The sequence below is a fragment of the Mandrillus leucophaeus genome, unplaced genomic scaffold (assembly GCF_000951045.1).
Source record: "Mandrillus leucophaeus isolate KB7577 unplaced genomic scaffold, Mleu.le_1.0 Scaffold192, whole genome shotgun sequence".
NCBI lineage: Eukaryota > Metazoa > Chordata > Mammalia > Primates > Cercopithecidae > Mandrillus > Mandrillus leucophaeus.
The window spans coordinates 4,231,624-4,252,606 of NW_012101943.1; the positions used below are offsets into that span (position 1 = coordinate 4,231,624).

The window sequence follows — 20,983 nt, forward strand, 5'->3', positions numbered from 1 at the left end:
AAAAGTAGAAATGGAGTCTTGCTTGATTGGTTGGAGTCTTGTCAGATTTCTCTTATGGTCATAATTTTGCAAAGACAATCTCCCTTTAGGATTGTGAGAGGGTCCTGATTTCTGCTGAGATGTAGGTGTAAAGGATAACCAGCGATTATTCTGGAGGTCACAAGATTTGGAGCTTTCTCAGTTACCCCTGTAGATAACATCCCAATTGCAGAACCTAAGATTGGCCGTTTGGGATGTCTTTTCAGATTTTTTTGTTTCTGACTGGCTGACTCCACACAAACAGGTCCTGTGGCCCCACCCAGAGGCTGAGTCAGTGCAGGAGGACCATCTTCCTTCCACACCCCTATGATTTCATCCCCAACCAACCAACGTTCCCATTCCCTAACCCCCTGCCCACCAAACTATCCTTGAAAAACCTCCAAACCTTTGGGAAAATTGATTTGAGTAATAACTCTGTCTCCAGCATGGTGTGGGCAGCTGCATGTCAGTTAAAGTCTTTCCTTATTGCAAGGCTATGGTCTCAGTGAATTGCTTTTGTCTGTGCAGCAAGCAGGAAGAACCCGCTGGGCGATAACAAAATGAGTAAATCTCAAAGAGGTGGCATAGACTTCAGGCTTAACTACCATATTCAGCTGAAACAAAGAAGGATGTTGGGGAGGCCTGGAATGGGGAGGTGACCAGGAAAAGCACAGTAAACAAGGATAAGATTTGTTATGCAGATTTAGGCATGCCTGGTGCCTTCTCCATTGGTAAGAGTTCCTAGTGGCTTAGAGTCATCTTTGTCTTCCTGGTACAGAAAGAGAGGCAAATGGAGATTTCCTTTTATAGATGTAATTTTCCCTTACAAATGGGGTAACTTCTACTCTGTTTTCAGAGCTTTTCCTTTGTCTGCTTTTTCTGAAAATAATCAGCTCAAAATAATCCTTATGCCAAAGAAGCCTATCATGGGAAGACATATTCTGGTCTCCTACAGTCATGTTTTGAGGTGGCATATTCTGGTCTTCTGAACATTCAAAATGTTAGGTTATTTAGATAAATTTTTGTTTGTTAAACATTTAAAAAGGTTTATTATCTTTGTTTATCCTTTACTAGTTGAGAAGAAAAGTACGTTACTGTTTTTTTTAATTAATTATGAATGAAGAAAGTACTATTTGAGGTAAAACTTTACGCATCAACCTCTGAGCTGAAATTTAGTGACCATTGCCACTAATAAAAACCTCGTTTGGTCTGGGCGCGGTGGCTCAAGCCTGTAATCCCAGCACTTTTGGGAGGCCGAGATGGGCGAATCACGAGGTCAGGAGATTGAGACCATCCTGGTTAACACGGTGAAACCCCATCTCTACTACAAAATACAAAAAACTAGCCGGGCGAGGTGGCAGGCGCCTGTAGTCCCAGCTACTCGGGAGGCTGAGGCAGGAGAATGGCGTAAACCCGGGAGGCAGAACTTGCAGTGAGCTGAGATCCGGCCACTGCACTCCAGTCTGGGCCACAGAGCGAGACTCCTCAAAAAAAAAAAAAAAAAAAAAAATCCTTGTTTTATCAAACTTTCAACCTAAATTAACAGAGAGAGGCTCTCTAAAAGAACATGACACTTACTTGGGAATAGTGTATTGCAATGGGAATCTTTGTGCCACAGTAAACTATGTGCATATTCAAGGAGGTAAAGGAAGACAAAGGTTTTTCAAGGAATAAAGAGGATTGTATAATTCTTTTAAGATGATTATTATTGGCTACAAGGATCAGGAACAAGTGTGACCAGTCTGAGCTTGGACAGGCAATTAATTGCTGGACAGATGTCCTCGTGGAAATATTTTTTGTGTAAGGTCGTGATGACCTCTGTGCAGGGTTGTGGTTTTTGCAGAGCCATTTGGGATAGTTTTTGTTAATCAGGCATTGATGCATGAGAACCCTCTCTTCATAGCTGTCCCCGGCTTTATTTGTCAGGATTTTTAAACACAAATGACTCCATTTTGATTCTGACAGTGTTCACAAACATTAGCTTTGCATCAGAATCCACTGGAGGACTTGTGAAAAGAAGTCGGGTGGACCCCGCCCGCTAAGTAGGTCTCTTCTGAGAATACCTGAGAATTTACATTTCAAACAAGTTTAGCTTAGTTTCTGGAGAACCTGTTTCTTGAGTAAGAGGAATGGTTTCTGTGATTCATAGCAGCATTATTCCTAATAGCCAAAAAATGGAAACAGCCAAAATGTCCACCAACTGATAAACTGGTAAACGAAATGTGATATATCTACACAATGGAATATTATTTGGTGAAAGAATGTGAATAAAAAGAAATGGAGTACTGGTACATGCTACAGCATAGATGAGCTTTGAAAACATGTTTGTGAAAGAAGCCAGCCGCAAAGGACCACAGCTTTTATGATTCCATTTATATACAATTCCAGACAGGCAAATTTATAGAGATAGAAAGTAAACTAATGGGCCAGGCATGGTGGCTCATGCCTGTAATCCCAGTACTTTGGGAGGCAAAGGCGCGCACAGATCACTTGAGGTCAGGAGTTCAAGACCAACCTGGCCAACGTGGCAAAACCCTGTCTCTACTAAAAATACAAAAAATTAGCCGGGCATGGTCGTGGGTGCCTGTAATCCCAGCTACTTAGGAGGAGAATCGTTTGAACTTGGGAGGCAGAGGTTGAAATGAGCCAAAATCACACCACTGCACTCCAACCTGGGCAAGAGTGAGACTCCATCTCAAAAACAAAGAAAGTAAATTAGTGGTTAGCAGTGGGGAGAATGATAAATTGGATTTGATGCTTAAGAGGTGTGGGGTTACTTTTCGGGGAAGTGAAATGTTCTATAATTGATGGTAATGGATGCACAAATCTATGAATATGCTAGAAGTCATTGATTTGTGCAGTTTAAATGAGTGAGTTGAATGGTATATGAATTATATCTCAATAAAGCTGTTAAAAAATACACTAGTTCTTAGTTCTCCATGGGACCTGTTAAGAAAAAAAAGAGAAATATACCAGAATATTACCAGTTCTTAAGAGACAATTATTCATTGTTATGAACAGTTGACCTGTAATACACAGTCATCAGAATTCATAACTTGATTTTTCAGATATGAGTCAGTTACTAACTGCATTGGAAAATCACTTGTTCATTCTGAAGAAATGATTAGGAACGCCAAAGAAAAGGACACTATGTTGGGAAAATTTTAAGCATTTTCCACCTTGCAGTATGACATATTTCTATGTTTTTGTCAGGTGTCTTAGCTTAGAAATAAACCTCCATTTTTCTTGCGTAGTACTTGGCTGCTTTCCCGCAAGAAAGCTGAAGATGGGACTTCTGATTAAGGAGTTCCTTGCTGGGAGCTTTCCTGCCTAGGCATCTTAAGTGCCAGGATGCTAAGGGGAAGGTGGGTTCATGCATTAGCCTTTGAATATTATTAAGTCATATGGATTTTAATAGGCTTGTATTGGGATAAAGGAAGTGAATTTTCTTCCCACTTGATTTTGTGTCATTCAGAATTCATTAACTAACTTAGATGAAACAGTACAGTTGGTCCTCCATATCCGTGGGTTCTCCATCTGTGGATTCAGCCAACCACAGATCAAAAATATTTGGAAAAAAAAATTGTGTCTGTACTGAATAAGTACAGACTTATTTTCTCGTTATTATGTTAACCTAAAAGGAAGAAGCTGAGGCAAAGTTAATGTAAGTAGAGAGTTTATTTGGGCCAAGCTTGAAGATTGCAACCCAAGAGCATAGATTCAAGTTGCCCTCATTATACACTCTTAATTAGCAACAGTTACAAGTAGGTTTTTAAAGGACAAGAATAGCCAGGGCCAGGTGCTGTGGCTCATGCCTGTAATCCCAGCACTTTGGGAGACGGAGACCGGTGGATCACGAGGTCAGGAGATCGAGACCATCCTGGCTAACATGGTGAAACCCCGTCTCTACAAAAAATTAAAAAAAAAATCGCCGGGCATGGTGGCATGCGCCTGTAGTCCCAGCTACTCTGGAGGCTGAGGCAGGAGAATCACTTGAACCCTAGAGGTGGAGGTTGCAGTGAGCTGAGATGGCGCCACTGCACTCCAGCCTAGCAGAACAAGACTCTGTCTCAAAAAAAACAAAAAAAGAATAGTTACCCAAAAAGCTGACTGAAAGAAAAATAAATAAAGGAAAAGAAGAGGCTATTCCTAAATTGTTTACCAAGACTTTACATTAAAATTACATAAGGTATACATTATTCTTTGTATCGCAAATTCCTGAAACGTGAAGATAATGGATGAGGCAGCTAGGGAGGAATGAAATGCCTTTAAACAACTGCCCCCGGACATGGGTGTTGGAAGCATAAATGAAGTCCTATACTCGGTCTCTCTGGGCTTGATAAATTTTGCATACCTCACATAACTCAGACTGCTCTGAGCTATTCTTTTCTCAATTGCAGTTATATTGTACTAGGAGGTTTTATAAGTAATCTAGAGATGATTTAAAATACAGGCGTGTGCCATATAACAATCAACAGACTACATATACCACAGTGGTCTGGAAAGATGATAGTACTGTATTTTCACTCTACCTTTTTTATGTTTAGATACTTTTAGATAGACAGGTCCTTACTATTGTGTTACATTTGCCTACAGTATTCAATGCAGTAATATGCTGTACAGGTCTGTGGCCCAGGAGCAATAGGCCACACTATACAGCCTACGTGTGTGGTAGGCTGTACCACCCAGGCTGGTGTGAGTATACTCTGATGTTCACACCATGATGAAATCACCTAAGAAGGCGTCTCTCAGAATGTATCCCTGTAGTTAAGCTACTTGTGATTATATGGGAGGGTTGTATAGGTTTTGTGCAAATACTCCAGTATTTTATATCAAGGACTTGAGCATCCACAGATTTTGGTATCCTGGGAGATCCTGGAACCAATCCCCCATGGATACTGAGGGATGATGGTATATCACAGGCAAATCTTTATTTAATGATCTTAGCAATTTCTTGTATATTTTTCTATCTCATTCAGCTTATAGGCATGACTGAGAAATGCAGTCTGTGTTTCATTTAGGCTGGTGCTTTATTTTAGCTGTGTGAGTGTCGGGAATGGAAAAAGAATTATGATGATTCTGGGACAACTTTCTTATTTCTGCCAAGTCAGATTCTCATGGTGACGTCAGTCTGTTTTTTGAAGTATTGTAACCTTTTAAACAGATCATCCCGCAAATTCATGTTCAGAAGCAAATATCAAAGCATGTTCTAAAACCAGATGTAAATTAATTTTAGATTGGCTGCCATTTTAGATGATTCATATCACTGCTCCCCTCATCATCACAGATAATTCTTGCATGCTTCTCAAAGGGACTAGGAGCTCTACCTCAATGGGTGTTTCAGAAATAAATGACTCATTTTTGAAGTTTTCCAGGGAGATATTTATGTATCTTGAAATCTCAACAAAAACATGTCTCACTACAAAGATTAGGAATGCCAAGGAAGGTGAATCCCAGTCCTATTAACCAGACCCTCCCTCATTACCATACCTTGTATACAGGAGCTCTCCCATGAGACCACATTGTGACCACAACCGTTGCCTGAACCACTCAGCAAGTCAGTACACCAAGGGGTTGGCTGGCCGTGGTGGCTCATTCCTGTAATCCCAGTACTTTGGGAGGCTGAGGTGGGTGGATCACCTGACGTCAGGAGTTCGAGACCAGTCTGACCAACACGGTGAAAGCCTGCCTCTACTAAAAATACAAAAATTAGCTGGGCGGGGTGGTGGGCACCTGTTATCCTAGCTACTTGGGAGGCTGAGGCAGGACAATCTCTTGAAACCGAGAGGCGGAGGTTGCCATGAGCCAAGATCGCGCCACTGTACTCCAGCCTGGGTGACAGAGACTCCGTCTCAAAAAAAAAAAAAGATGGGGGTTGCAGCAGAGAAGGAGGTTTAGTCATAGGGTCACCTCATGAGGAGATGGGAAGAATCCTCAAACTCTCCTTTGAGTAATTTGGGGTTAGGGCTTTTAAGGGTTTTGGAGTAGGCTGAAGTGTGGAGTGTGGAGTTTGTTGATTGGTTGAAAAATGTAGGGTGAAGTCATTGACAGGGAGATAAGGAAGCTGTATTCTCAGGCAGATTCTGTTCCTCTGTGGGGGTTTTCAAACTGATTGCTGGACTTCAAAGTCTGAAAAACATCTTAGATGATCCTTAAACAAAAGTGAGACAGAGTCTCACTCTGTAGCCCAGGCTGGAGTGCAGTGGCTGGATCTCAGCTCACTGCAAGCTCCGCCTCCCGGGTTCATGCCATTCTCCTGCCTCAGCCTCCCGAGTAGCTGGGACTACAGGCGCCCGCCACCTCGCCCGGCTAGTTTTTTGTATTTTTAATAGAGATGGGGTTTCGTCGTGTTAACCAGGATGGTCTCGATCTCCTGACCTCGTGATCCGCCCGTCTTGGCTTCCCAAATTGCTGGGATTACAGGCTTGAGCCACCGCGCCTGGCAACAAAAGTCTTACGATTCTAATGTCAGAGATCCTGGCTCTATAGGAATGATGGGATACAAATGGGATACAAATGGCTCTATAGGAATGATGGGACTTTTAGCAACCAGGAAGTGGGCTGAAGTGCAGCCTGATTCATGCTTAATTGTAAGTGTATTTCTGTCCAGAACCCAGCCTGCAATTTTTGTCAACCATGTGGGTTGCTTTTAGCATTGTGGTGTGGTCTTCAGAAGAGAAAGATCTGATTTCTTTTGTGACCTTTCTGAGATCCTTCATTTTATGGGACTGTGGAGTCCTGTGCATGACGTAGGACCAGAATTTGCTATTTGTTTTGGTGTTTCAACAATTGATGTTATAAATCTCCCAAATGATTTGAATATTTTAACTGTTCAGTTTTACAATAAGAAGCATGACTATTGGCAGAAACTAATTATGTATTTGAGAGTGGTGAGTTAATGAACATCCAAACAACTTCATAGAGCAGGAAGAATACATACTTGAAGTGGAGGGGAGGAAAAAAAATCATTTCCCCTTTACCCTTCTAATTTCTGGGCTGGAACCTCTATAACAAAACAACAGGGTAACAAAAGAAAAACAAGCAGAAGTTTGTTAACATGTATACTTCATGTATACGTAGGAGATACCCAGGGGAAAATGAGTAATTCTGAAAGAGGTGATCTAGAACTCCAGCTTATATAGCATTTTCAACTAAAAACAGAGAAGTTTGTGGGGGAAGCCAGTTATGGGGAGGTGAACAGGACAAGTATGGTAAATAAGAGTAAGGTTTGTTTTGCAAATTTCAGTAGGTGCCTTCTCCATTGATAATAGTTTCCTCTGATTTAGTCATCCTTCTCTTTTGGTACAGAGAGGGAAACACTCTCACAAATGGAGATTTCCTTTATAGATGTCAATTTCCCTCACAGACTGGTATACTCTGTTTTCAGAGCTTCTCCTGTAGCTGCAGTTTCTCAAAATAATCCTTATGCCGTTGAGGCATATTTCGGGGTGGCATATGGTCTCCTACACAAGCAAGAGACATCTGTCTTCATCTGCTCTCAGAGTAACTAGTGCCAGGGAACCAAACACCAAAACTGCCATTAGTTTGGATATTATGGATTCAGTTTCTGGAAAAGTCCATTGTGATGCCAACATGGTACAGGGGATTCCCTCTTGCCTTGTCCTAAGCCTGTCATCCTGCAGAACCCCTGTCTTAACAGTACTATGAAGTTCCAAACCATACCAACCAACCCTCGCCAATAGGCATTTGTGGCAATAGGAAGAAAAAGCTGATGGAGGTCTCATCTGTATTTGTTTTCTCTCTCCTATCTCCTGCATCCTTTCCAGGCAAAGGTAGAAGAAAAGATCCAAGAGGTCTTCAGTTCTTACAAGTTCAACCACCTTGTACCAAGGTAAGCTATGGTTAGGAGTTTGAGGGGATCTGGGAAAGCACCATCCTGCGTAAGTCTTTCTTCTTTCCTCCTTGAGCGAATCTAACCACGGGGAGCATCTGCTGCAGTAATGGTGTTTCTTGTCCTTGTGGCTACCTGGATATGCTATGACCCCCTCTCCTGCCTCTGGTAGAATACTGTTCAGAGCGATTCTCCACTGGAGCTGAGTTGCCAGGTGTTACATGGGGTCTGGATTCTGAGGTCTGAAGATGGAGAGGGGAATTCCAGATTTTTGTTTAGTGGTGGCCTGCTGCTCTGGTCTTCAGATGAGAACTCTCAGGTTTTTCTTTTTCTTTCTTTTTCTTTTTTTTTGAGACAGAGTTTCACTCTTGTTGCCCAGGCTGGGGTGCAGTGGCATGATCTCGGCTCCCTGGAACCTCCGCCTCCTAGGTTCAAGTGATTCTCCTGCCTCAGCTTCTCAAGAAGCTGGGATTACAGGCGCCTACCACCACACTTGGCTAATTTTTGTATTTTTAGTAGAGACAGGGTTTCACCGTGTTGGCCAGTCTGATCTTAAACTCCTGACTTCAGGTAATATACCCGCCTCAGCCTCCCAGAGTGCTGGGATTACAGGCATGAGCCACCGTGCCCGGCCCAGATTTTTCTTTTTCGTATTGCACTTTGAAACACGTTTAGAGTTCAGGGAGATGGCAAGGGATGGATTTCTTTGATGTAGATTATTATTTGACTGGAAAAACATGGGAAGTTTGAGTTTCTCCATGTTTGCTCCCTGTTAGTAATTGTGTAGCATATCCCAAGGATGAAATTTCAAACAAGAAATAGAATGCCTTTCGTTTTCCTTGGAGCTTAGCAAGTTGAAGTCTTCTGAGTCCTGTTAGGTCAGGTATTTTGGAAAGGGAATTATAGGAAGAAATTTATTATTTAATTTGAACCTTTATTTTCTCTTCCAGTGTTTTGTAATATGTCACACTAGAATTTCATAAGGTTATTTCATTATCGTATTAGTACTTCTCATGCAGTCACAGATTCTTTCTTTGAAACTATTATTTGTTACATTTCCAGCCATCAAAATTGATCAGTAGCCTAAAACTGTGTGGTCACCATTTTATCTTAATGATGGAACTTACTTCCTTTCTTCCTTCCTTCTTCTCTCTCTTTTTCTTTCTTTCTTTCTTTCTTTCTTTCTTTTTCTTTCTTTCTTTCTTTCTTTCTTTCTTTCTTTCTTTCTTTCTTTCTTTCTTTCTTTTTCTTTCTTTCTTTCTTTCTTTCTTTCTTTCTTTCTTTCTTTCTTTCTTTCTTTCTTTCTTTCTTTCTTTCTTCTTTCTTTCTTTCTTTCTTTCTTTCTTTCTTTCTTTCTTTCTTTCTTTCTTTCTTTCTTTCTTTCTTCTTTCTTTCTTTCTCTCTCTTTCTTTCTCTCTCTCTTTTCTTTCTCTCTCTCTCTTTCTCTCTTTCTTTCTCTCTCTCTCTCTTTCTCACTTTCTTTCCTTTCTGTCTGTCTTGTCTTGTCCTGTCCTGTCCTGTGCTGTCCTGCCCTGCCTTGCCTTGTCTTGCTCTGTTGCCCAGGCTGGATTGCAGTACCCTGATCATAGCCCACAACAGCCTTGAACTCCTGCGAATCCTTTCAGTACAGCCTCCCCAGTAGTTGGGACTATAGGAATGCATCACCATGCCTAGCTTATTTTTGTTTTTATTTTTTGTAGAGATGGGGGTCTCACTGTGTTGCTCAGGCTTGTCTTGAACTCCTGGCCTCAAGCAGTCCTCCCAAAGTACCGAGATTACAGCTGTGAGCCACGGCACCTGGCCAAGAGAACACTTTTCCTTGACATCTCTGAACAAAGTGTGGTTAGGCCACTGGCTGATTCACTCTGGTTGGGAAGTCAGTCACAGGTCTGAAGTTCAGCCTTTCCTCCTTCCTCATGTCTCTTGACTTCTTGAGATCTCCTAACAGACTCAATCCTAGCAAGTCAGTGTCTAGGTACTACGCTTACTAGAACATTATAAATGGGTCCAACTTTGTTACCTTTTTTTTTCTTTGCCACCTTTTCCTTAAGAAACTTTTTCTGATTAGCCATGGCAGAAAACAGTTGGAAGAGGCAAGTGTTCATAGGGAAAGACAGGTGGGAGGGTTAACTTCGTCTTCGTTCCCTGGGGAAGGAAAGGAGGAAAAGTATCAGCTTAGTAGTATAGTCTTTCCCTTAACTGCTAAACCAAATCTCTGCATTAACCCAATACTCTGACCTCAATAAAATGAATTATTCCTCTTGTCATGAGACACAGCTAGAGATTAGCAAATGACGCCATTTATTTAAACAGCTTGGGAGAACAGCACTCTTAAATATAACGGTATCCTTGGCAGTTCGCTGCCCCTAGGCACAAGCTGGTTCAAGCTTAGCTTCCCCAGAGGGGACAAGACTTCATCATGGTGAGGGTGTGGGTGATTGCTTTCAGAGGGGCTTTGTTGTTGTAGTTGAAGCCGATGACTCACCCGATTGGACTGAGTTACTGTCTACTGCCTGGGCTCTGGGGACACACAACCTCTGTTTCCTACACGAACCTTTGATGATTTGACATTCCCTTTTCATTTACCATCAGGATAGAGCCCTTGGTCTCTTTCATTCATTTTTGAAAATTTGTTTTTCCTTAGCTCATGAGCTGAAGAAAGACTTTTATTCACACTGAGATATGAGGGGAAATGGGAGGTTATAGTCTGGGAGGAAGCAGTTGTTTTTTGGGAGTGATGGTAGATGATATTAAAGGAGTGAAATCCCCTGATTCATAGATAGTAGGTCAGGTATGGGTGGGGAAAAAAATGTGTTCCTCCTGGGCTTGGATCCTTGTGGAAATAGAATATATCAGGGCTCTGGATTAGTTTCAGGAATTTCACAATTACCCGTTTTATCATTGTTGCCTATGAAATTGAGTGTTTTAAAGGATGCTAATTCATATTGGAAATACTATACATTTTGACTGAATGGCTGAGTATATAAATCAACATATCAATATAAAGCTGAAGCCAAACATCACCATCATAGAATGAGCGAGGATATAAGAATAAATTAGAAAATTTATCAGAATTTTAAATTATTATCACAGTCTCAATATTTAACATCTTAATAGCCAAATTTTAAAGTCTGACACTTTAATGCAGGAAGTAACCTTCACTGTTAGCTAAAGTGCATGGTCAGCTGTTAGCAGTAAATCTAGACGGCAGGGCTTGTTTGTGTGTCTGAGGTCATGATGCTGATCAAGTGGGACAGACTTACACACACGCCCAGGACCACAGACCACGCACAGGTCCAGGGATGCCTGTGATGATGCTGAAGTCGGCATTTGCCTTTTCAGCGTTCCAGGGCCAAAGTTGAGTAGCAGACTGGGCTCAAAGTCAAGGCTGTAGCTGAATGTCAGTACATTCTACAATTAATCCCCTTCCCAGAAATTATTTTCTTCTCTAAAGTTGAGACTGTCTACCTGGAGTGAGGTAGTCAGTCCCAAGGAACTTTTTGACCATGCTTTTCATGGTTTTGTTTATTCATGTCCTGCTTTCCCATGAAAATTCATTTTTTCTTCCCTGTGGGTATTGTCACGGTTTCACACCCTTTTGAATGTACCCTTTTGCATGTATCACCTTGGCTTTAATAAGAAACCTGAAATGCATAAACTACACAGATAACTATCTCACATGTAATTTTAAATTTGTTTTCTCCTGGGCACAGGAGCCTGGTGCTCCTCAGAAGTGAGAAATATTGATAATGTCCCTGTGCTAATAGAGCCCTGGAGGTTAAGTGCTGGCAATGGCTCTGAAGCCAGAATACTCTGAGGTAAAGTTCTCAAGGCAGGTCTCTCACAGGCACCTGCTTAGCTCCCGGGTTTTCTGCCATTCCTGTATGTGATACAGTTTTAGAATTTCCCAGATCCTGAGCAGGTAGAGGATGTATTCTCTTCTTCTTATTGTTCTTTCCAAGGTCTTACAAATAAATTCACCTTTCCTCAATTGCTTTATTACTTACATGCCAGATGCTTATTTTTTGACTAGAGAGGCCCCTGGCTTTAGTGAGTTTAGAAAGTCCCGAGGAACCAACAATGGACTGAATCTCCTGTCCTCTCATCTGTCACAATCAAATGCATGTTTCCCAGGATGGCCCAGGTTTGCAGGGAGGAAGTGGCTTTGCTGTCATTCCATTCTGCTGCCTTTATGTGATCCTTTCAGCATCAGTATCTAGAGAGTCTCCAAAGGACAGGACACTCTGCTGGGCTGAGGGAAGCCAGCATGAGCAAGGCTAGCCCTGGGCCTGCCCCTGCTGGGCTCTTAGTCTAGTGGGGGAGGTGGATATTAAATGAACACAAATACACAGTTACCAATGGGATAGTTTGAGAGAGAGAATCACTGGGAGAATCTAATTTGGATTGGGAAGTTGGGGAAGGCTTCTTAGAGAAAGTGACATTTAAGCTGAATCTGTAGGTGGAATAGGGGTGGCTAACTTAAAGGATGGGGAGAGTGTTCCAGGCAGAGGGAACAGCATGTGGTAAAGCCAGGAACGGAGCTCAAAGAAGGTAGCATGACCAGAGCTCAGGGGTGGAGATGAGGTTGGAGAGTAATGTGGGTGGAGGCACATTGCGAAGAGTCTGGAAGCCCGGTGGGCTCACCCCTCATAAGAAATACTATTTAAATCATTACCCAGTACACACGAATGTGCAAGTTCCTTCTCAGACAGTGGAAACCTGACTTCCTGTAGCCTTAATAGATTTACCCACTTGCTCTCCTGTCACCCTCTGCACAGTGACATGGGGGCCCTCCTCATCTACTTGAGCTGACACCCTGCGTCCAACCCTGCACCCCCTCAAGTCCTGCGTGAAGCCTCTCTTATTCTGCTCCATGTAATTGAATGGTTTTGGGGCTGAATTGTTCAGGTAAAAATAGAAAGAGCTCTATCTTTCTTAACTTCCTACACAGAAAAGATTTTTGGATAGAGGTGAGTTGAGAATGAAGGACCGGAGAGGGTATTAGCTTGAGCTGCCATAACACAGTATCACAGATGGGGCACAGTAAACCACAGAGATTTATTTTCTCACAGTTCTGGAGGCCAGAAGTCTGAGACCAAGGTGTCAGCAGGCTTGGTTTCTCCTGAGGCTGCTGACTGGCTTCACCAACATGTTACACTTCTTAATTTCACTGGCCCTTCGCTAACTGCCTTATAATCCTTTTATTCGTCTCATGTAGATTCCCTAACGTACCCACCACTGTGGCCATTCCACAGCTCTCCCACCATCTTGACTCCTAGTTCCTGAGAAAATCGAGGTTGACCCATCTGAATTTCCTGTTTCCTCCTTCCCACATCAGAGTCCTGTATTTCGCTAGCTTCGAACCCATCATTTCTTGCTCCAAGAATGTAGAATCCTTCCTTCTTCCAGGCTCACCTCTCCTACTATACTCTCATCCCAGCCCTCCTCCGTCCTCTTTACAGACCTTCCCTGATGGATTTCCTCTGGGCTTTTGCATTTTTAGTGTGGAATTTCTCTGCTTACTGCCTTGTACTTTTGATCCAGCGGAACTAAACTAACTTAAATGTGTCATGATGTTTTCTTCATTTTGCCTGTTTAACTCATATCCTTCCAGCCTTAGCCTCAATGCTGTTCCCTTTGGAAAGAGTTTTCTGACTCTCCATCTCTTCTCATAGCTGATCACAGTGTTTATTGGACAGGGCTCTGCTTGTCATTTTCACATCTGTGTCCACCTCTGGACTGTCGCTCTAGGGGACAGAGCAGCCTCTACCCCAGTGCTGGACACCCTGCCCACACAGATGAGTGCTCCCTGCATCCTGAGTGGACTTTCCTGAAAGAGAAACTGAGTCTAGCCTTCCCTTGTTTACAGTTTGCCTTCACCTCTGCTCTGAATGTTCTTGGGGGTCTCCGGCCCTTCTGTGGTTTGCTGTCTTTTCCCTCAGTCTTGCCGCAGCATCTGCCACTGTTAAACACCTTCCTGAAATTCTGTCCTCCCTGATGGCCTGTGACATGACACTTCCTTTGCTCTTCCCCAGCATATGTAAACTCTGCTGTTTCTCTCCTTCACTGGCTCTTCGTTCTCCTCTAAACCCTTAGAGATGGGTCTTCCCACAGTTTTGTTTTCAAACTTTTATCTCTGCCCTCTCATCTTCTGTGGCTTCACCTGTCACTTCCATGCAGATAAATGCTTCCCAGTCCGTGTGTGTAACCTGGATCCCTGTCCTGAGCCCCATGTGTGTGTCCAGGAGCCTGATTGACATCCTCACCTGAATGCGCTTCCAGCATCCTAAAACCCACACATCTGAAAGTCGACTGACCATGGGTCACACGCTAGTTTGGACCTTAAGTAGCCCCAACTGTGTCAGCTCCTCAGCGCTTCTAACCCTGCCTCCCCACCCCATCTGTCTGCCCACTGCAGTGTTTTCAGTTATTCAGTTTGTAGACACATACTCCGTACCTACTGTTTTTCTAAAGTGCAGTTCTGATCATTTCTTTTTTCATCTCAAATACCTTCAGGACTTCCCTTTGCCTGGTAAATTGAGTAGAAATACCTCAGTCAGCATCCCAGATTCTTGTTTAAAAAAAAGAAAAAGGGTCCCAGCTGCTTTTCTCCCATTCCTCTTTCATCCCTGTATTGAGGCCAGATTCTCCCACCTGCCACTCCTCTTGCACGCTTTATACCTGTGCTGCGTAACAGTCATTAGCTACCTGCAGCTATTTAAAGTTGAATTAAAATGTTCTCCTTCTGCCAGAGCCGCTCATCGCACATTCCTCCTTTTTCACACAAACTTTCCTGATCATTCCTTTCTTCATGAGATGTCCCCTCACTTTTGAGCCTCCAGTAGTAGTTTATGTGTTTCCTTTACAAAACCTACCCATTCTTTCCTTGTAGCCATTGATATCCTTACCTCGTTTCTAAATTGAAAGTTTTTGAAGTAAAGACTACATGAAGGGTCGGGTGCGGTGGCTCATGCCTGTAATCCCCGCACTTTGGGAGACCGAGGCGGGTGGATCACCTGAGGTCAGGAATTCGAGACCAGCCTGGCCAACATGGCAAAACCCTGTCTCTACTAAAAATACAAAAATTAGCTGGGCGTGGTGGCATATGCCTATAGTCCCAGCTACTCAGGAGGCTGGGGCAGGAGAATCGCTTGAACCTGGGAGGCGGAGCTTGCAGTGAGCCGAGATTGCGCCACTGAACTCCAGCCTGGGCGACAGAGCAAGACTCCATCTAAAAAAAAAAAAAGAAAAAGACTACATGAAGGCTCTTATTCTGAGCCGAGTACAGTGGGAGTTTGATAAACAATTGTGGAATTGACTACCTAGCAAAGGGAATGGTTCTGTTTCCTTTGTTTCTGTAATCCGCAAGCGCAGGGAACATCTTGACAATCTGTGCTTTTTCCTTCCTTCTCTAGTCACACAGGCTCCTTCTGCCAGACCAAGAAAGAAGTGCAGCCTCCATGCTTTGCCCGGCCTGTGCAGGTGGCCATGGGCGGCACATTCCATCTTAAAGCCAGTATTGTTGACTTCAGAGCCAAGGACAGCGACTGGCTGCAGAACACGGTCCTCTGGCCAGGGCTGTGGGTCACACGTGGGAGGTGGAATTTCAGGGAGGGAATGATAGATGGATAACTGAGAGGCAGGCAGGGTACACACTATAGACCTTGAAGAAGTCATCCCAGAAGGGGTGACTGAAATGACAGCGGCTGAGGCAGGGATGTGGCGAGACTCAGATTTAAATTGCTTACAGGATGGGGAGCTACAAAGATATCTGTTCTTAGATGCTGGAGGAAGTTTCTGGGTGGACTGTCAGCCATGCCTGGCTGCGTGTGCGCATTGTGGCTTTTCCGTTAGCCCAAAGTCACTGCCTTTAGGAGACCAAAATCTCACTCAAAATGGCAGCTGGCGTGGTTTTCAGATGCTTTAGAGACATTCAGACAAGAGCTTCTTTTCTCGGGTTTAGTTGCTCTTTGGAACCAGAGAAGTTGCTGGTTATCCAATCAGTGACTGCAGAGGGACGTCCTGAAGCTGAGTGTGTACCTGTGTGTGTGTATGTGTGTACACGTGCGTGTGGTGGAAGCATAAGCTATTAGAATGGGCTTATAAGCTGTTTGTCTTTCCAGGCTTATTTTGCAGAGGGAGAAGCACTTCCATTATCTGAAAAGAGGCCTTCGACAACTCACAGACGCCTATGAGGTAAACACATTACCCAGGAACTCTTGCTGTCAAATTGTCCAAGTCTTCCTCCTTTTTCTATTTAAACATAAAAGACTGTTGGGGCTGACTTGTTGCAGAGTCACTCTTTGTTCTCTGTGGCTCTGGCAGGAGGTAGAGTACTGTCACAGGGCTGGGACTCTAGCCCTGAAAGGGCGGAACCCAGTTTCTTCCAGAGTGAGGGGAGCACCCTAGATAGGGTGGGGCTTTCTTCTGTTACTAGATGATGAGTGAGGGGTTTGCGTGCTTTATCTAGACCCCCTTGACAGCTGGCTAAAAGCCAGTTACCTGTTCACCCTTAACCCTTTGCTCTATAAGCTGATCTAATTTCTTGCTCATTTGTTGAGGAGTATTGTCCAAACCTGTTAAGTCTGTATCATGGTGGTTACAAATTTTCCAACTTCACCACTTCTTCTGGTACATTACTTTTCATATCTTCATTAAAGAGACAAAAACCCTTTCTTATAGTAAGATCTAATTTCTTTTTTTTTTTTTGAGACGGAGTCTCGCTTTGTCACCCAGGCTAGAGTGCAGTGGCCGGATCTCAGCTCACTGCAAGCTCCGCCTCCCAGGTTCACGCCATTCTCCTGCCTCAGCCTCCCAAGTAGCTGGGACTACAGGCGCTGCCACCTCCCCGGCTAGTTTTTTGTATTTTTTAGTAGAGACGGGGTTTCACCGTGTTAGCCAGGATGGTCTCGATCTCCTGACCTCGTGATCCGCCCATCTTGGCCTCCCAAAGTGCTGGGATTACAGGCTTGAGCCACCGTGCCCGGCCATAAGATCTAATTTCTATACTGACTAGAGAACCAGTATAGAGAGTGGCCCTTGCAATTTAACAGTTACTATTTAAGAGTAGATCTTAAATATTTCCCAGAGCAACCTCAGGGCTGGGTGGCGGTGGAGAGGGACGGATGTTGGATGGATTGAGGGCAGGCAAAGGGTGAATGTGAACAGGAAGGCTCCAGTCTTTCTGCCCTGCTTAACACAGAGCAGCGTCTCTGTTTTTAATCTGCTTTTTATTTGGGTTCCACATTTGATTATTTGTGGCAATGATTTGCCAACTCAAATGCCTGTGGGGCCCAGGCAGGCAGCATAAATCAGTGAAGTGGGCTGCATGGAGACTGAGGCTAACTGGAGGCCCTGTGCCTTTACTCCGTTCCTGCCCATTGCTGCCATCCAGGAATGCAGACCCAGGGTTGCCTGATCATCTTTTCCCCCCACCCCCCCAAATGAAGCTGGAAATCCACGTTTTCATGTGACTCTCCTGACAAATGTTGCAGCTACTTCCAATTAAACAATACACATCCATGGGCTAGATTTGGCCTGTGGGCTATCAGTTTTCAATCCTTAACTCAAGTCCTCAATAGTTATGATACAGTTGGTACCAATGTCAGCTAACAATTTATTGAACAATGTGCTGCTGAAAGCTTACCATGCATTCTCTCATTATTTATTTATGAGATGGAGTCTTGTTCTGTTTCCCAGGCTGGAGTGCAGTGGCATGATCTTGGCTCACTGCAACCTCCACCTCAGGTTCAAACAATTCTCCTGCCTCAGCCTCCTGAGTGACCAGGATTACAGGTGTGCACCATCACACCTGGCTAATTTTTGTATTTTTAGTAGAGGTGGGGTTTCACCATGTTGGCCAGGCTGGTCTTGAACTCCTGACCTCAGGTGATCCGCCTGCCTCAGCCTCCCGAGGTTCTGAGGTTACACACGTGAGCTACTGCGCCCAGCTGCATTCTCTTATTTAAATCTTATAACTATGTGAGGTAGATCATTCTTTTGTTTTTTGCAGATAATGAAATGGGCATAGCGAAATTAAGTCATTTGCTCAATGGCACATAGCTAGTAAGGGGAAGAGCTGGGATTCAAACTTAGGCTGCATCCCTGGCAGTGTCTTCAGTAGCCCGGCAACCTGCCTTCCAGGTGGCGGGTTAGCCACAGCTTGGGATATCAGCACAGTTTTGAAGAGGGCAGCTTGGGCCAATGGAAAGAACACTAGATTAAGTCTAAAAACCTAGGTTCTTGTCTCAGCTCTGACATTTACTATTTTTATAATCTGAAAAAGGTTAATCTCTGGACCTCATTTATATATTTTAATTTATAAAACTGGGGCAGTACTCCTACCCACCCTGCCTAGCCTTGAATGCTCAATAATCATTTGTGGTTTGATTATGATCAAGAGCTGTCTGCATGTCACCTTTGGAAGCCTTTCCTAGCTCACCAGGCAGAATTAGTCTCTTCCATGCGCTCCTTCAAAACTCTGTTTTTGCCCATTATAGCATTTCTCCAGGTATATGTACACGTGTTGGTTCCAGAAAGACATGAGGTAACTTTATATGTCTGTCCGGTGCTCTCTTCCCCTACAGGTAACCACAGGCATTCCATATCCCAAGCATCTCAAGAACAGAAACCAGGTCGGGCATGGTGGCTCATGCCTGTAATCTCAGCACTTTGGGAGAATCAGGCAGGTGAATTGCTTCAGTCCAGGACTTCAAGACCAGCCTGGGCAACATAGTGGGACCCTGTCTCTGTAAAAACTTAAAAAATTAGCCAGGCATGGTGGTGTGTGCCCCTAGTCCCAGCTACTTAGGAGGCTGAGGCAGGAGGATTGCTTGAGCCTGGGAGGTTGAGGCTGCAGTGAGCTGAGATCATACCATTGCACTCTAGCCTGGGTGACAGAGCGAGACCCTGTCTCAAAAAAATAAAGAGTAGAAACCAAATTTTATTATCATGCCCCCAGTGTCTAATACAGTGCTTGGTACAAGTAGATACTATCAAATATTTGTTGAATCAGTGGTTGAATTAAGCCAGAAAATCTCTTCAGAGAGTATATATCTCCTTGGTTCTACACTGAGAAAATAGCAGCCCCTAACCTCCTGGCCTGTAGGAAGTCCTCTGCTCGGCCTTCCTTAGATGCTTACCAGGGAGGGATCCACTGGGTTCAGGGTCACCTTTTCTTTTTAATCCTGTTGTCTTTTTTTTCTTTTCTTTTCTTCTTTTTTTTTTTCTTTTTTTTTTTTTGAGACGGAGTCTCGCTCTGTCACCCAGGCTGGAGTGCAGTAGTGCGATCTTGGCTCATTGCAACCTCTGCCTCCTGGGTTCAAGTGATTCTCCTGCCTCAGCCTCCCAAGTAGCTGGGATTACAGGCGCACATCACCATGCCCAGCTAATTTTTGTATTTTTAATAGAGACAGGGTTTTGCCATGTTGGCCAGGCTGGTCTTGAACTCCTGACCTTAAATGATCCCCCCACCTTGGCCTCCCAAAGTGCTGGAATTGCAGGCATGAACCACCGCACCTGGCCCTGTTATCTTTTTTTTTTTTTTTTAACAGATGGTCATTTCAGCTCCTGGCTAAGGCCACAAAGCAAAGTGTCCTTTATTCACTGATTGTTGTTTGAGCAAGGGTGCCCTCCTCCCCCTTGCCAGGCTGCTGGGAGTGAGACAGATACGGCCTTGGCAGCAGTGTCTTGGAGTGACTGTGAATAAGGGATGTTTTCTCTCCTGTCTCTCTCCCAGTGTCTGGATGCCAGCCGCCCATGGCTCTGCTATTGGATCCTGCACAGCTTGGAACTGCTAGATGAACCCATCCCCCAGATAGTGGCTACAGAGTGAGTCTGGCTTTGGGAAATCTGGGGTGTTCTCTGAAATTGTATTTTGAGTTTGGGGTTTTGTTTTGTTTCTGTTTTATTTGTTTGGAATGGAAAAAAACAGAGTGCCACAAAGAAATCCTTGCCCTTCTCATGACCTCCGGCAACTTCCTGAAACTCCTCCACTTTAGAAACCTAATGTAAGCTGGTGGGTAGAACAAGACTTTGAACTGCCAAGAGAAGGATTCTGGTTTCTTCTGTGGTCTTTTCTTTTGGCTCTTGACTCTGGTCTTTGAGAAAAGTCTTAATCATCAACTCTGAGAGACATGATTTTGCCAGAAAGTACAGTATGCATTTGAACAGCTTCTGTGGGGAAGCACGTGCCCGTCCAGTGAACAAAAATGCCTTTGCCTTTCCTACGCACCTCTGTAGAAGTACCTCCCTGCTCCCGGTACTTGGAGGGACCGTGCAGCTCTTGATGGGACTGGACGTGTTACTGGCGTGGCATACAAATGCCGTGACTCTCAGTTTTCCTACACCTGTTTGATGATTAGAGATCCAAGCAACTGAGCTTCTTCCCAAGATCCTTGTACCGATGGCATTCTTGATCTGGCACCTCATTCCCAGACACTCATCACTATTTATATATAAAAAGACTGATCATGACTCCAGTCCTAGGGATACCTGGAATAAGAAAGGGCAGCCAGGAATTGGATCTAAGAGATCCGCTGAGAGGCAGCATGGGCTCTAGGCAGCATCTCGAATTTCTCAGCTTCCTCTGGTGCTCCTGAGGGCGAGGCATCTGGGATGAGAGATTTCTGAGCCAGGTTCGTTTCTCCACAGCACAAGGAGGCAGCTGTGCTGGGACACACAGAGGCTAGCCGGGGCCCCTCTCTGGTCACAGAGCCCCTGCCTTGGTCACATTGTCAGGTCAGAAGAACAGAACTGGACATTGTCTCATTCATTCTGTCTTAACAATAACCTCTCATTCTTGCCTTCCTGGGCAGGGTGTCTTGTGATGAATGTGGATGGGGAAGATAATAAAGAATTAGGCCATTAACCCTTGTGGTACGTAGGATGCTTTCTGAGGGAGAGGCAAGTGCATTGTTTTGATCATCGGGATGCCACTGCAAGCCTGGCTGCTTCCAGCACTGGAAGGAGAGTTGGACACAGTTTCTGCAGTAACAGGAATTTAATTGTCAAAGAAAGGCTCATGTGGTTTTTTTTTTTTTTTTTTTTTTTTTTTGAGACAGAGTTTCACTCTGTCACCCAGGCTGGGGTACAGTGGCACAATCTCAGCTCACT

General features: G+C 44.0%; 2 protein-coding genes across 3 annotated transcripts in view; one reads left to right on the forward strand and one right to left on the reverse strand.

Moving 5' to 3' along the window:
* Positions 1-20,983, forward strand: part of FNTB (farnesyltransferase, CAAX box, beta) — a 90,468-nt gene that overhangs the window by 11,289 nt on the left and 58,196 nt on the right. The window contains exons 2-4 of the mRNA XM_011978323.1: positions 7,806-7,870; positions 15,994-16,066; positions 19,608-19,699. Coding sequence (XP_011833713.1) covers positions 7,806-7,870; positions 15,994-16,066; positions 19,608-19,699 — 230 coding nt within the window. The remainder of the gene's footprint in view (positions 1-7,805; positions 7,871-15,993; positions 16,067-19,607; positions 19,700-20,983) is intronic.
* Positions 9,853-20,983, reverse strand: part of MAX (MYC associated factor X) — a 109,511-nt gene continuing 98,380 nt past the window's right edge. For both annotated transcript variants that reach the window (XM_011978322.1, XM_011978320.1), the window contains one exon: positions 9,853-10,015. In XM_011978322.1, the coding sequence (XP_011833712.1) occupies positions 9,935-10,015 (81 nt within the window). In that variant the 3' untranslated portion in view covers positions 9,853-9,934. The remainder of the gene's footprint in view (positions 10,016-20,983) is intronic.